The sequence below is a fragment of the Xyrauchen texanus genome, chromosome 29 (genome assembly GCF_025860055.1).
Source record: "Xyrauchen texanus isolate HMW12.3.18 chromosome 29, RBS_HiC_50CHRs, whole genome shotgun sequence".
Taxonomy (NCBI): domain Eukaryota; kingdom Metazoa; phylum Chordata; class Actinopteri; order Cypriniformes; family Catostomidae; genus Xyrauchen; species Xyrauchen texanus.
This window is the reverse complement of record NC_068304.1, coordinates 9133617-9151119: the sequence shown is the minus strand read 5'-3', so window position 1 is coordinate 9151119 and position 17503 is coordinate 9133617. Positions and strand designations below refer to the sequence as shown.

Sequence of the window (17503 nt, the reverse complement as noted above, 5' to 3'; positions counted from 1 at the left end):
AGACGGTAAATTATATATTAAATGTAAGCAGAGTGACGTCACCACCGCGTGTGGGGGAATTGCATATCAACAGGTTAAAAATAAATAAGAATGGAGTTACTCCATGAAAAAAAAAAGTATTTATATCATATAAAATAATGTTTCAGGTAAATTAATAAAGTCTTGTACAATCAGGCCAGGAACACACAGAATAGGGAAATCAGAGTGGCTAAAAGAAGGTACTCTGAGAACCTGGAAAACAAGTTTTCAGCTAATGACCCTGCATCAGTGTGGAGTGGCCTGAAACAACTTACTAATTACAGGACTCCTACCCCCAACCCTGTGTTGGACCAACAACTGGCTGAACCTGAATGTGTTCTACTGCAGATTCAAAAGGAACAATCTCACACCCCACACCCGCTCTGACCTTCACTACACACAAATACCAACACCTCCTGCAACCCCTCTCCTCCCCCCTCCTGCTACTCAACCTGCACTCAAGATCTGTGAAGATGATATGTGCCGTGTCTTTCGGAAGCTAAAGACGAGGGAGGCTTCAGGCCCAGATGGCGTCTCACCAGTGTGCCTTCGATCCTGTGCTAACAAACTGGCCCCCATCTTCACTCAGATCTTCAATAGATCACTGGAGCAGTGTGAAGTCCCATGCTGCTTCAAATGCTCAGTTATTATCCCAGTCCCTAAGAAACCTAAAATCACAGGACTTAATGACTACAGACCTGTCGCCCTGACATCTGTGGTCATGAAGTCATTTGAGAGACTGGTGTTGGCCCACCTGAAGGACATCACTGGACCCTTTCTAGATCCCAATCAATTTGCTTATCCTGCAAACAGGTTTGTGGAGGATGCAGTCAACATGGGATTGCATCATATCCTGCAACATCTGGACAGACTGGGGACATACGCAAGGATCCTTTTTGTGGACTTCAGTTCGGCTTTCAACACCCTCATCCCAGCTATTCTCAGGACTAAGTTAAACCAACTCCCTGTTCCCATGTCTATCTGTCAGTGCATTACCAGCTTTCTGACGGACAGGCAGCAGCTTGTGAGACAAGGGAAATTCACTTCCAGCACCTGTACAATCAGCACTGATGCCCCCCAGGGATGTGTGCTCTCCCCACTACTCTTCTCCCTCTACACCAATGACTGCACCACCAAGGACCCCTCTGTCAAGCTCCTGATGTTTTCAGATGACACCACTGTCATCGGCCTCATCCGAGATGATGATGAGAGTGCATACAGAAAGGTGGTTGAACGGCTGGCTTTCTGGTGCATTCAAAACAACCTGGAGCTGAACACGCTCAACGGTGGAGATGATTGTGGACTTTAGGAGGAACACCCCAACACTGACCCCTCCTCACTATTATAAACAGTCATTCAGGTTCCTGGGCACTACCATCTCCCAGGACCTGAAGTGGGTCATACACATCGACTCCATTGTAAAAAAGGCACAGCAGAGGTTGTAGTTCCTTTGCCAGCTGAGGAAGTTCAACCTGCCATAGGTGCTGCTGATACAGTTCTACTCAGCAGTCATTGAGTCTGTCCTCTGCACTTCAATGACTGTCTGGTTTGGTGCAGCTACGAAATCAGATATCAGTACAGTTCTGACTGCTGAGAGGATTATTGGTTGCCCCCTGCCCCTCCATCAAGAACTATACACTTCCAGAGTGAGGAAAAAGGCTGTAAAAATCACTCTGGACCCCACTCACCCTGCCCACTACCTTTTAGAACAGTTGCCTTCTTGCCGACGCTTCAGAGCTCTGAGCGCCAGAACCATCAGGCACAGGAACAGTTTTTTTCCCTCAGGCTATCCATCTCATGAACAGTTAAAGCCGCCCCATTGAGCAATAATTATGTGCAATACACAGTTTAGTCTATTTATATTATCCAACATATCCTCTTCTACCATCCATCTACATTGATTAACATAACACTGTATTTTTGTACTTTATATATAGATTTGCACTACATATGTGTACAGTATGTGTGCATGTATGAATGTGTGTGTCTGTGTGTATGTACGTATATATAAAATTGTTTTTTTTATTATTATCTATATCTTGCTGCTGTTTTTGTATTGTTGTACACTGGAAGCTTCTGTCACTAAGACAAATTCGTTGTATGTGTAAGAATACTTGGCAATTAAGGTGATTCTGATTAATCTTGTTTAAACGATGTTTAGTATGCATATTTTTACCATAAAAATTGTATATATATAAATATATACCATAAATAAATATATATATATATATATATACACACACACACACATACTGATCATCCACAACATTAAAAACACCTAAAATTGTGTAGGTCCCCCTCATGCCACCAAAACCCGCATTTCAGAATAGCATTCTGACATGATATTCTTCTCACCTCAATTGTACAAAGTGGTTATCTGAGTTACCGTAGACTTTGTCAGTTCTAACCAGTCTGGCCATTCTCTGTTGACCTCTCTCATCAACAATGCATTTCTGTCCACAGAACCAACAATCATGCCACACTCTAAAACACATTTTCCCCATTCTGATGGTTGATGAGAACATTAACTGAAGCTTCTGACCCGTATCTGCATGGTTTTATGTATTTCACTGCTGCCACATGATTGGCTGATTAGTTAATTGCATGGATGAATGTTGGTGACAGATGGTCTGGTTTGAGTATTTCTGTAACTGCTGATCTCCTGGGATTTTATTGCACAACAGTCTTTAGAATTTACTCAGAATGTTGCCCAAAACAAAAAACATCCAGTGAGTGGCAGTTCTGTGGATGGAAATGCATTGTTGATGAGAGATGTCAACGGCGAATTGCCAGACTGTTTTGAACTGACAAAGTCTACAGTAACTCAGATAACAGCTCTGTACAATTGTGGTGAGAAGAATATCATCTAATTTGTTTCCGAGAGTTCCAGTACCCGTATGATTAAGCTACGTTATTAAGCTACGTTATGCAGACTAATCGACAAGCAGCATCTCCCATAAGACATTTTTGCATCGGCTCCAACAACTTTATCTTCCCCTGTGGCATGACTGGAAGCATGTTGCGTCATCAAAGTGTGAAATCTGGGTTCAGATCCCACATTGAAACCAAGTAGTAATCACCTTCACATAATCAGTAACAAGTGTTATTCAGATGTTGCGTTTATACATCTAAAAAATTATTTTTCTCCATCTGATGTTTAGGTTTAGGTTTGGGATTTGGATTGGGGTGCTCAGTTTATAAAATATGCATTCCTCTTTACTGTATTACAGCCTGTACAGCTGAAAACATCTCACTACACAACTCACTTTTGGCGCCCCTCCTTGGATATTTCACCCGGAAAATGAAGCTCACACCTGCCCATATGCCCAACAACACTCATCTCTTTGGCCACTTGGGACAAGGTTTTAGATTTGTTTTATTAGCTAAATTATCTAAAAAAAAATAATAATAAAAAAACAATTAAAAACAATCTCCCTGCTGTTTCCTCTGGGACATTTCCTTGGCAGGTTTTGTGAGAATCACCCTTTGAATGGTTGTAGATTGCATGGCTGTATGCTTGATTATTGCATCTATTATTAATGAATGTAGCTGAAATAACAAAAGCCATTAATTAGGAGGTTGGGTCTACATACTTTTGATCATTTACAATAGTTTATGACTGGCTGATCTGTTACTCAAACAAACAGCAATGTTTTTAGTGTTTGCACTTCATGCAGAAATCAACCTAGCAGTGGCTTATTTATATTTACATATTAAGCTGGGTTAGGAGAACCAATTTGAACATTACACACTTTACCTTTAATTAGTCTAAAAATGTATGCCAAAACAGTTTAGGGATGTACACCCTGGCATCTTATTTTGGGTGTCTCCATCAAGGGATGTGCTAATTTCGAAGCGAATAAAATTCAGTCAGATTACAGCATCACAGAGTGATTTACTGCCCAAAAAAAGAGTGGAGTACAGGTGTTTGTCACTTAACATTTAATTCTGCCTACTCACATTTTAATTACATTTCTACCTCCCTTAATAGATTGCATTCCATTCTATTAAAGCCTAGCAGTTGTTGCAGACAGCCTCTGAAATGTCCTCTTCAGAAAAACATCAAGCAAGCATCACACCATTTTCAAAGAGAACGGAGGAAACTGTCAACATCTGGATAGCTGAAATCAACTAATTTGTCCAGCAGACTGTACACAAGCTTCTAAAGCAAGAGTAATTTGAGTGTTTTAGTGTAGGAAAATGCCTACTCTCAAAGTTGAATCCTACATCAGCAATAAGAGAAAGGTCTCCAAGATAATAAAAGACATTTCAGGGAAAGTGCTTTCAGAAGTCTGTATTCTGACATATTAGAAATACTGTGCTTAAGTGCAAAAGGGTGTGCGGAGCCAATGAATTTCTCATTAGATTTAACACAGTGTCCTAACCAGTTTCTAGCTTCTGGTGAATAATTCTGTCCTTACTGAAAGAGAAAAGGCTGCACGATTTGACACCGCTAATCAGAACAAAAAGTGTTTGATATCTAAAATACAGTGCTGTGGGATTTTAGGCCTTTAAGGTTTTGCAGTAGACGGGTCTACGCTTCAGGAATGTAAACCATAAAGCAGATAAAATATCCCGTCACTTGTGAAGACTGGAGATTTACCGTTCAGTATCACCAGCAGATTTACAGAATTACTTCCATCGGACATCACTGTAGAGTAATCGATATTTGACAAAATGTCATCACCCAAATATTTCATTTATTCAAGGGCCTGAACCAAACCCCTTGAAAAACCAATTGATATGGTTCACAGAACATTGGCAAGCTCTCGCTTCATGATGAATCTTGGATGTGTTGTATTAGCACATATTTAATTGATGTGTTCTGGTTATCCATTAAAGCACTTGACATTCACTAGTGATTTGTTTCATTGCAACTGAAAATCTTCGTGATTCATTTGGGACTCTCTGACATTTCGATGTAATTCGTTGCCATTTAGTGTTGCTTCTTTCTTGGAATCAACATCACAAAGGATTTCATTTAACTGGAAAAATATGGAGATTAAAATTATTTATTGGTTACATGTTTAAATCATTTGTGTGTTTTTGAAGCCATGGGGCTTCATGACTCTGTCAAGGGTGGTCTGGTTGTCAAATTAGCATGCACTGTAAACCGTCATATAAAATGCATTGCGTTATTAGGGAACTGCTTATTTAGGACAGGTCAATGGTGCAAATATGCTACTAAAATTGTATATATGCTAAGGTAACCATTGACGAAATAAAGTTTTTTTTTAATTAAGTATTGTTTTTATTGATATTTTTACCTGAAGCATTTTTACATACTTTTACCATAAATTTTTTTTTACAGTTTATCATAGAGCGTTTACAGTATACAACATAAAAGTACAATCAACCCTGAAAACACTTGGCCTCCATTCATTAAACACAAGCATGGCACATTTCTGTGTAAATTGTTCAAGGAATGATTCTTACATAAACTTTCAGACTGAATTGGACGTGACAATTTAAGAATGGTTTTATGAATGATTTACACAGAAAGTCTGCTTTTATTACATGAATGAAACCCATTGAAGGCAAAGAAGTCAATTTTAAACCATCTGAAACCAACACAAGTGATGTCATGGGCAAAACATTTAAGCTGACCTGCATGAAACTGTGCTGGAAGTGATTTTGCACAGTCAAATAAGTAGAAATATACAATAGACCAAATAACATTTTCAGGGCTGATAGTTTCCAGGCAAGAGACTTTATAAATTACCTGCTGCATGGTCTTTTGCCTTTCCCTTTTTCACCAGTTGGCTGCATATTATTTAGATCATTTTCCAATTGCATATGCCTCTTTGCAGAGACGTTTTAATTTTCCTTCAGAAAACTGAGCTATTTCCAGTGATATTATCAGAATGAGTGTAAACAGTGGCTAGGCTACATTTATATGCATCCGATAATGTGATTAAGACAGTACTGCAATTTAGTTGGAGCCAGGGGCTTACTGGGAATAAAAAGTGGTCCTGGATTCAAATAGGTAAAAGGAATATGTTTAGTGACATGTTGTCTGCATGTTTATCATGCGTGAGCATTATTCAGCAAGCCACACTTCAGCTCCAACAAATGCTTTGCGGTACAAATAAATTATGCAAATGACTATGTACTGTTCATAGCTTTACTGTTTTCTGATTGTATTTACGCTACTCTTATTGTATTTTATTTTTGTAACTTGCAGTTATTTGTCATTTAGTGATTATTCAGAGCTCATCTTATACTTAACATGTTGTTTTTGATTGTCCCCATTATTGTGATTTTTATAACAAATAATGAGGACCAGAGTTAATACACACAGGTGGAGATTTGCTTCGGTGTAAAAGTCAATTCAAAATAAAAGCCATTATATTATTTCAAAATAAAAGCCATTTTACTGGCTTGTCTTGCAGAGTTTGTTAAATATTTGCTTTGTTATGAGGTCCATGCGGGCATGTTGGAGCCCAGGGCGGCCACCTATTTTACCTGTTGGATGGGCTGGTACTTGCGCAGCAGCGGGCTGGCCCAAATTACCCAGCGGCCCACCGGGAAAACGCCCGGTGCTGTCTATAGCCAGTCCGTTCCTGGTTGGAGATCATGTTAACAGAATATTGTTAATATGTTAATGTCATAATGCTCATAATTAGATGTAATTATAATTGTGGTAAAACATGTGGAGTACTGCGGAAGAAGACACGCCTTTCTCTGAGCTCAGAAAACTGAGTTTATGCTTACAGCTTTACGCAACATGGTCTCATAGGGTCACGTGTGTTTTAGGTGGATTACTTCTGAAATGTAATCTGGTACTTATTGCAAAACATTACACAACTACAAGTGCAATCAGTAACATAATATTTTAGATGACACTTTTAGGTAATCCAATCTGAATACTTTTGGAATACTTATTGTTTTACTTTTGTTTTACTGAAGGTTCTGAGTTAGTGTTTTTATTGAAATCTTATTTGAACTGTATTAATTCGAATGCGTCAACTACCCACATGTAAATCTAGCCAATGTTATATTTAAATATAATCACCCTGAAATCAATCCAGGCCTCATATGAATATGTTTCTTTCTGCCCTCAGCCCGTCTCAGAAGAATTCCAAAACGGGGAAGGTTTCGGCTACATTGTGGCATTCCGGGCCAATGGCACGCGTGGATGGAAAGAGAAGATGGTGATATCAGCGGACTCCACCACCTATAAATACAGGGACGAGACCTTCCCCCCTCTCACCCCATTTGAGGTGCGGGTGGGAGTGTATAACAATAAAGGAGATGGCCCATTCAGCGGTGTGGTCACTGTGTTCTCTGCAGAGGGAGGTGAGGATCAAGTGTGCACAGGTCTCTGTTTGACTGATGGAGATTATTGCCATCTTATGTAACTTCAATAACAGCTCAAAAATGCAGAGAGAGTTTCTCAAACTTTGAAGTACCTCAAATAACATGCTGTATTATCCAGGGCTTTGGACAGATGTATGATGTGTGATTTTCTTTTTTCTTCCGAACACAAATGAGGATTTTTAGAAGAATATCTCAGCTCTGTAGATCCATACAATGCAAAAGAATGGTGATCAGACCTGTAAAGCTGCAAAAACCACTGACAGTCATAGTAAAAGTAATCCATATGACTCAGTGGTTAAATGAATGTCTTCTAAAGCGATATGATTGATTTAGGTGACAAACAGATCAATATTTAAGTCCTTTTCAAGTACTTTAATTCCACGTGATGTAAGCATATTGGCATGTTCACATGAGAACTGACGCGTTACAACCGTGCTGCGTGTACTCTGTCCTCTCATGAATGCTCATTGGAGAGAGTTGAATTACAAAAATGGTGTTTGACCCTCGATGATGTAACTTACATGCAAGATTCAAATCAAAGATTAAAAAAGCTACTAAAGTACATCAGTCAAGACCCACCCGTCTTTTTTCCTCCTGAACTGAACAGTGACACTTATGTGGAATATTGCTTGAATTAAGCCACCAATAACAAATATAATGGGGAAAAAGCATGATATGTCTTCTTTATGTTGTTTTAACGGTATAGTGATGTTTTAACCAAGAGACTGGCTTGTATATTTTGAGGGACACAATGACCTGTGCTATTTGTTACTAATATCCAAAGAAAAACAGTTTCAAAAGTGGCTTTTTCTTTGCAATTCTTCCCATAAGGCCTGCACCCCTGAGTCTTCTCTTTACTGTTGTACATGAAACTGGTGTTGAGCGGGTAGAATTCAATGAAGCTGTCAGCGGAGAACATGTGAGGTGTCGATTTCTCAAACTAGAGACTCTGATGTACTTATCCGCTTGTTTAGTTTTACATCTGTCCTTCCACATCTCTTTCTGTCCCTGTTAGAGACAGTTGTCCTTTGTCTTTGAAGACTTTAGTGTACACCTTAAATCTTCAAGCTCTGTATAGCCTTCATTCCTCAAAACGATGATTGACTGACGAGATTCTAGAGAAAGCTGTTTCTTTGTTTCTTTGCCATTTTTGACCTAATATTGACCTTAAGATATGCCTGTCTATTGTTTAATGTGACAAAAAAAAAAAAAAAAACCAAGACAATATTATGCTTCATTTAATGAATCCTGTCTAGATAACAAAATTACTTTTTTCAAATAGTGATGGTTCTGTTTTTGTACACCAGTAATGTCCTGACTATACTTTGTGATCAGTCGAATGCCACTTTGGTGAGTTAAAGTACCAATTTCTTTCGAAACAGCAAAATCTGTACATTATTCCAAACTTTTGGTTGCTAATGTGTGTGTATATATGTGGCAGGGCGGAGACATAATTAGCCTAAACGAGACCGGGTGTGTAGTATCACGACCCGGCCCCGCCCTCCGCCCTGCCACAATATATATTAGGGCTGTCAAACGATTAAAATTTGTAATAGAAATAATTACATGATGTCCCGATTAATTAATCGTGATTAACTGCATGTAATCACTATACAAATATTTGTTGAGAAAGCCCCTCATATAACAATAATTCAATATATAATGATGAAATAATTATACATATTTATCTTTAAATATAAAAAAATTATTATATATATATATTCAGATAATTAAAATGCATTACATTCTTGTGGCAGAAGAGTTAATCATTAATAAGACAATACAAAAAGCGGCTTTAGAATACAATGTTTTGTTTACTACCATATTATTGATCATAAGTCAATCATTGACACACAGTTCACAGCAATCCATTTCACAAGTGAATTTGTCAATAAGTTGGAGATTTATTATGAGGGCTTGTTTAAGGACCCGTCAATGTACACCTGCATCAGACATGCTTGAGTAGCGTCTCGGATGCGTTGCGTCATAAACATAAAATGTTTAGGTCACTGTGTCAAGTTGAAAATGGTTTAATACTTAGAAAACATCTTGAGATCTTGAAAAAAAATGTTCAACAAAAAAGAGAATCACATGTGTCTTCTTTTTGCATTATGCATTGATCACTTTGATCTTGCACATCAACAGTTAGATAATGCATTATGTGTCATGAACAAATAATAAACAATATTTTTTTACAGCATGTATTACTCTACGTCTGTTAATTTATGAAAATGCAATTAATGTTAGTTAATAATTCATTAACTAATGTTAACATACAACACTTTTAATATAATTTAATCTATTTAGAAAATGCATTGGTGTGTGTTGAAATTAACATTAACGAAGATTAATAAATGCTGTAAAATTAATGTTGTTCATTATTAGTCATGTTTATCATGTTAACTATCATACTTAACTAATGTTAAATAAATGTAATTGTTAAGTGTTACCGAATATTTTGTGTATCTCTGCATACAACGCCCTTCTTTGTCTGTAGATTCAAAGAGTAAGACATCTAAATATACACTTTTCAATGCAGAACCCAGGGAGCCCCCTTCTGAAGTTGAGGCCTTTGCCGTCTCCTCTTCTGAAATCAAGGTGAATTGGAAGCCGCCCAATCCTGGTCCTGGAAGACCGCAAGGCTACGAGGTGAGAGGGGGAGAAAAGAGAGACACAGATAGAGATAAATGGATATATGGCACTGTTCCAAAACCTACAGTAGTGAGCTGATTTTTAAGGCATCATAGATGCATCTCTGATTATGATGTCTTTTAGATACTGTGGGGTCAAAAACCTCATGTTGTTAAATCAGTGAGTCAAGTCAAAAGAAGTTAAACTCTTAAAAGCACATTTTGAGATGCACACCTTCACGCTGTTTCATGCTATTTTAGATATTTTAGCCCCTTAGAAGGTAGCTGTCTTTGCAGGCAGCAGACAGCAAGGCTGCTCACTAAGTTTTAGAAGCGAGCCTACAGTATGTGTGCTTGTGAGGGCACAGTCATGGTCATGAATTCTTCACTTTTCCTCATCAATGTCTTCTCAGTAGTCAACAGTTATCTTTCTGAATGGAGGGAATTACAGTTTAAATGGGGGCAATACAGTTTTCTCCTCCAGAGAGAAAGATGATCGTGTTTCATCGCCGGGAGATATTACATGCTCTGTTATTATGATCTTCACGCGAAATGAATGACAGTTATTTAAACCAAATGATACAATATTAGATAAAATTGACGCACTCACGCTTTGTCTGTTATTTAGGCATCTCCATCTCATTTACTGTACTGCTTTGAAAAGCCTGAATGAATGAAAGACAGGAAGTGAGAAGTTTTTTTTCCTTGTTGGGAACAGGTGAGCTATTGGAAAGATGTAGAGCAGGAGGAGATGGGGACGAAACAGAGAACGACGAGGAATGAGACAGCCATGCTGCTGGCTGGATTGGACGGAAACACGATGTATCGGGTCTCTGTGAAGGGTTTTAACAGCGCCGGGCAAGGACCGCCCAGCTCAGCCGTCAAAATCAGCACTAAGAAAAATGGTGAGTTGCCCACAAATCTCGTGTAATGTACTTTGGTTAAGGATTTGATCGAACCTGAAATATACTACTGACATGAATGCTGTGCTATTACTTAGACTTAATAAAATGGGCAGGGGGGGAAATCCATAGACACTAAAGGAGGAACCCAAGCCATAGAAAATGTTATTGAAGCTAAATAGGGAAGACTCTTTTGACTTGGACAAGTAAGCAACCACCTAGCTATTCTGGTAAATAGTAAACAGACTTTTCTTTTGTTGAAATTGGTATGCGTTGACCGAAATTTCTAAACACTGCCCCCAGTGGCCAAAGCAATAAGCTTTGTAGGGCATATGGGCATGTATGAGCACCATTCATGTCCAGGAGAGGTCACCAAATGCTAGTAGTGAAGAAAGATGTTTTCAGATTTACAGGACGTTATACAATGAAGAGAAAAGGATACATTTATTGATTCTATTCCTCGACCAAACCTTACCTTAACCATTAGTGGAGTAAAAAAGTAATGTTAGAGGGAAGAGTTAAACCTCAGAATCATGCTCGTCATTGATTATTCAAATGTGGTTACTGTCTGACTTTGAACCCCAGTCTCTCACGCTGCTGATGCAACATGCTGCCAATCGTGCCAGGTGTACTCAAATACATATAAACCACTGCAAACATGTCTGATAAGAATGCTGCCTGTCAGCGTGTCGGCATACAGTCGCCAATCCTAGGGTACTGAAACTATCGGAAACATCATGCCGACTTAAAAATAGGCTAAAATATTTTCTGAGTGTGTTCTCTGAGCACCTTAGAGACTGTTTTTGTCCTTTTTCTATGTAAACGTGCTAGACGGACGTCTTTGAGTCACGTCTCAAAGTCAGTCTCGCTGTTTTTGCAGACGTATGTGTTTTTTTAGATTCAGACGTAGATGTTTTGTTCTATTCATTGCGCAGCGTTTAGCTTTTTGAAGCACAAGAATGTGTTTCTGTCTGAGCAGCCCCTTAGCAACTTGGGCTTAAAGCTACTATAAATACCTAACAACGCCATAGCAATACCAAACGTGTCACATGACAAGTCGTAATAATAGTACGAAATGGCGAATATAGTTAGAAATAATTGTAAAAAAATAGTGAAAGTTGGCTGTTACAAAGAATTTACAACTTTTAATATCATAGAAAAAGAAAAGAAGAAGAAAAAACTAATCAGGGTTCTGATTACGGGTTGCAGGTTTTATAAAAATAATGGTACTCTTTGTTCCTGACTAAAAAATGCAATAAAGGGCCAAAATTGGCAATGGCAATTTGGCCATATCTGATTATTGGAGGGGATTTGTCCCCCTCAATGTATATTATGGTTCCGGCCCTGTATAGAATATAACAAATACAAAAAAAAACTTTTTGTACCATTCATTTTCACATTTCACTTGAAGAAATAATTGAGAAATGAATCAATTATCCCAATAGTAGTTGGTTGCATTAAAGTGATTATTAAAATGAACATACAGTAGTCTTCTGACACAGCACAGAGAAACTTGGAACTTGAAAGGTTTAAGATAATGTAATTATATATTCCAATCACTGTACGATCATTGCACATTTCTGACCTCCATTATTCAAATGAGGTTTTTATCTCTCTCTTTTGTGATCTCTCTCTCTCTCTCTCTCTCTCTCTCTCTCTTCAGCCCCAAGTATACCCCCAGGCAACATGATGTGGATTCAGGAAGGGAACAATGTTTCTTTATCCTGGGATCCAGTGAAAGCGAGGGACAATGAATCAGAAGTCATTGGGTACAAGGTCGGTGTCACTCACATAGTGCCAATATAATGCTAAACACAACACAACTGCATGCGTGTCTGGCTATGTTCAGAATAGAATACTAGCTTACCACTTCCGGAATACTGTGCCGTATACACCGCATGCTGCCTACTGCCTAAAAATGGAGTGTGAAACAGCTGATATTATTAACTTCAAATAGTAGTATGCTATATTGTTGTCACATGACTTTATTACCTTTGTCACATGACCTCATTACATTGTATGGTTATTTTTCATTGTTAATCTAATTTTGTGTTGGGGGAACGACTGTCTGGTCAAATAATGAGTCAAAAAAAGAGATTTTAAAAGTCAAGTGTACTGTATTGTTAGATATAATGCTCTGTCATTTGGGTTATTGAAAAATAATAAATAATTGTCTGAGGGGCTAAAAATGAGAATTGTTTTAAAAATCTAGTATAACCCCTGTGGTCTTGATTAGTAGAAAACTTCAAGCTAATTTGTTTCACTCGGAGACCAAACTACAGGGAATACTAGCATTTGAAATTCATATACAGAATATAATAAATAGATTAACAGAATTTCCATCACATTTTAGTTTATTACTTATGAAAAAAATACATGTTATAGAAAATTGCATATTGCAAATTATGCCAGACAATTCTGAATTAAACAAGCCCACACTGAACTAAATTTGATTTGTAGATCCTGAAAAATTCCTCATGTCATGACCGCTATTGTGGCTATCGCTAATGGTATCTCTCTCTTTACTGAAGGTTTCTCTGGGACTGATTGACTAAAACTTGATCCTTCACATCTCATTGCAGGTGTTATTGCGTCAAGAGGGGCGGGGCCACAGCCAAGTCATGCGCACTCCAAACTCAGCGGTCGTCTTGACTCTACCTGAGGGTGGAACATACATCATCGAGGTGCGAGCTGTCAGTGATGGAGGAGAAGGAGCCGCCAGCACTCAGGTCAGAGTGCTCACCTCTTCAGGTAAGCACTGATTCCTGTTCAATTCTATCCTTCTTGGATTACATATGGCAGGAGGCTTGATGGCTTTCGCTTAATTCCTCTTTAATTATCTTCCCTATGCACACCTACACGGCAGCTCAGCCAATTAAGCTTTCCTGCACTCTCAAGGGAAAAGACTAATTTAAAATGTACCGTCATTATACCACTGGGCCTAACAAGCTGTTTTAGAGCAAATACCATTACATTTGTTTTTGGTTTCTTATTCACAGGAACATTATATTCTTTCTGCAGTGTCAGATATAATAATAGTGATTCCAAGGCCATGCTGTATTACAATTAGCCTAACTACTACTTCTCCACAATTGTCTGCAATTAATTCAGCCCAAACCACCTTAACATTGCTACAATAAAACAAAAAATCTATAAATTCAGCCTAAAGTGTGTTGTCTATTTATTATTTGTAAATGTTATACTTTTTAAGATATGTAAGATTAAAGTTTGAAAGTCATTTTGATACAATGTTCAGCATTCAAATTAAAATGATGTTTGTAAAATGTGCATGCTGAATTGTGATTGATTTACTTTCTTCCATTTACTTGCATGCTTAATTGTGATTGGTCTTCTTTCTTTCATATATTTGAAGCAATATAAAAAATAACAATTGTTAGGTTTGCAGAATCATCCCTTGTTCGTATTACTCAAAAAACACACAATGAGTTAACTGAGTTGTTTAATGTTTTGCTATGTTGAGATTTAGAAGAGTTTCTGTTATGTTGGAGTTGTGGGGGTTAACACCATGAGCTTGAGTTTAGGATGAGAACAGGTACATGAGGTAGATAATTGAGCAGTTGCTGTGCAAACCATAGTATTGTCACCAAGCTGATGACAATATAGAAATAAAAGAGATTTAAATTTACCTTGTTACTTTGACATGTCAAATGTTGTTGGGTTTACCCAATTGAATTAGGTTCCCCCTACACAAAGTAATTGAGTTAAGATTACATATTAATTTTAATATAATTAAACTCATTTCAGACATTTGGGAACACCACTGAACCATGTTTTTTCATTAGTTGCTCTTTGTTTTTGTTTTTGTCTGAAGTCAAAGATGTCTGAGTTTGCTTATTTTAAATGAACTTATTAATTTAACTTAAAGGGTTAGTTTACCCAAAAATGAAAATTATCCCATAATTTACTCACCCATCAAGCCATCCTTGGTGTATATGTCTTTCTTATTTCAGCCAAACACAATCAGAGTTATATTAAATAGTATACTGGCTCTTCCAAGCTTTATAATAGGAGTGAATGGTACCTTAGATTTTGGAGCCCAAAAAAGTGCATCCATCCATCAAAAAAGTAATCATACTGCTTCAGGGGGTTAATAAAGGCCTTCTGAAGCAAAGTGATGCATTTTTGTAAGAAAAATATCCATATTTATAACTTTATAAACTATAATCACTGGCTTCCGGTAACGGCCGTCTGTGTGCGTTCACAAGAGAGTCGAGTTCCGGCCTATGACGTAGGCGTAGCATAAAGGCAAAAAACTAAAACTCCTCTTCTTTTATATCGAAATCCTCTGACATTTTTCTTTTTCTGGTGTGGAGTGGTGGTGGTGTAGTGGTCTAAGCACATAACTGGTAATCTGGTAATCAGAAGGATGCTGGTTCGAGCCCCAGAGCCACCACCATTGTGTCCTTGAGCAAGGCACTTAACTCCAGGTTTCTCCGGGGGGATTGTCCCTGTAATAAGTCCCTGTAATAAGGGCTGTGTAAGTCGCTTTGGATAAAAGCGTCTGCCAAATGCATAAATGTAAATGTAAATGACCTACGTCAAACGCCGGAACTCGAGACTCTTGTGAACGTGCGGACGGCCGTTACCGTAAGCAAGTGATTATAGTTTAGAAAGTTATAAATATGGATATTTTTCTTACAAAAACGCATCGCTTTGCTTCAGAAGGCCTTTATTAACCCCCTGGAGCCGTATGGATTACTTTTTTGATGGATGAATGTGCTTTTTTGGGCTTCAAAATCTAAGGTACCATTCACTCCCATTATAAAGCTTGATTGTGTTTGGCTGAAAGAAGAACGTCATATACACCTAGGATGGTTGAGGGTGAGTCAATTATGGGATCTTTTGAATTTTTGGATGAACTAACCCTTTAATGTTGGTGAAAATAAATCATGCAGCCCGAATACATTTCTCATATCCCTTGTTTTTTAACTTTATTTTCAGGAGTGCGTGCGAAAAGCGGGCAGCTCTCTGTCCATAATCTGCCTCATAGCTTGGCTTGGACTGCTCTCTTCCTGTCATTAATGGTGCCTTCTTTTCCCTTGTGAGGCTGCTGAGTCACATACCCTGAAATCTTCCCATGGCCTACCCTTCAACAACCACTCAAACCCAGTCCTATATAAAGTGAATGAGATCTCCTTCCTCAACACAGACTGCCTGCTTTGGCCTGTAATATCAACAGGACCAAGGGGCCAGCCAAAGGGATGTGCTTCTTTTCAAGACGAGGATAAAGTTGAAATGATCCAACTCCAGATAACTCACTTATATTTTAATTTCTGGGCTCATTGTTTCCATGTCTCTGTTTGGGATGTCATTGTAGTATTTGTGCTGTACAAAGTGCAGAGACAGTTGTTTCAAATCATGTACATCAACCAAGACAGCCTCCAGTGGGGCTCCTAAAACTGCTGAGATTGTCCCTTATAACTTATTTGCATCCATTTTATCCTGTGGCATTATCCTACAAGCGACGCAGAGTAAGCTCAGTAGAAATAAGTGCATTGTTTTCTTATTCACTCATGGACTGAGGCAACACAGAAGAAAAACTTTTTTATAGTGCCGAAAGACTTGCTTTTTTGTACATTGTGTTACCTTTAGAGAAATAAACAAACAAAAAAAGAATATTATGTGGAACAGTGGTACAGTATCGGTTGGCTGTGTCAAAGTTTTTGAACTTCTGTTTTTCTTTTTTTTTTCGTTCGTTGGTTTTTGAGAACTAGCAAGGTTGCTGGGCAACAGAAGATCTGGCGGATGAACCAAGAGAGAGGATTTGGACTCAACTTGTCATGCCCAAACACTTTAGTAGACAAAGAGCAACGCTGATCTGTGATGATTGAAATAAATGTGATGTATATTTTTGAAGGGCTCTGGTGTGTGTTTTCATGGTGAGGAGGGTTGGGGACATTCTTCTGATCTGATTGCTATTGATCCATTCAATCAACAGAGTTTGTTGGGAACAGAATTGAGTTCAAAGGAATTATTTTGGCCAAAAACCATTCTGTACTTACTTCAGAAGCTGAAAGTTCCCTCAGTCCAATGGTAAGTGTCTAGACGTGTTGGGAAAGATACTTTGAAACTTTTAATTCTGCAATCAGAAAAAGAAGGATAGCTCAATTATCTCAATTAGGGTGACAACATTAAAGGAATAGTTTCTCTGCAAAAAACAAAAATATATTTTCTGGTAAAATAATGAAAATATCTGTAAAATTTGAAAACAAGATAAATTTGCTTGAGAAGCAAAATGACAAAATATTTTGTCTGGGTTTCAGAGAAATATAACAACATTTAGGAACATTTATGAGAATTTTTTTTGCAGTTGTTGTTTTTTGCAGTGAATCCCACATGACTTTCCTTCTTCTCTGGAACACTGTATGGAAAAACATGCAATGCCAGTGAACGTTGACTGAGACTCACATTCTAGCTAACATCTAGTGTTGGTGTATCTTTTCTCTTCAGGATCCTATATTATAATTCTATAGTATACTATATATAGTTATTGTTTAAAATTCGCCTATGGAGAAATGTAAATGGATTTTTACTTCCTGAACCTGACTGTTGCGTTCTGTTGAAGAATCACCCTAATATTAAGTATGTGTGACAGACCATTCATTTTCACTG

General features: G+C 37.9%; 1 protein-coding gene across 1 annotated transcript in view; it reads left to right on the top strand.

Moving 5' to 3' along the window:
• The window catches only part of cntn5 (contactin 5), a 411731-nt gene extending 395004 nt beyond the window's left edge, over positions 1-16727 (top strand). The window contains exons 19-24 of the mRNA XM_052097793.1: positions 7083-7317; positions 9878-9987; positions 10687-10873; positions 12534-12646; positions 13453-13621; positions 15833-16727. Coding sequence (XP_051953753.1) covers positions 7083-7317; positions 9878-9987; positions 10687-10873; positions 12534-12646; positions 13453-13621; positions 15833-15936 — 918 coding nt within the window. The 3' untranslated portion in view covers positions 15937-16727. The remainder of the gene's footprint in view (positions 1-7082; positions 7318-9877; positions 9988-10686; positions 10874-12533; positions 12647-13452; positions 13622-15832) is intronic.
• Positions 16728-17503: the final 776 nt, after the last annotated feature.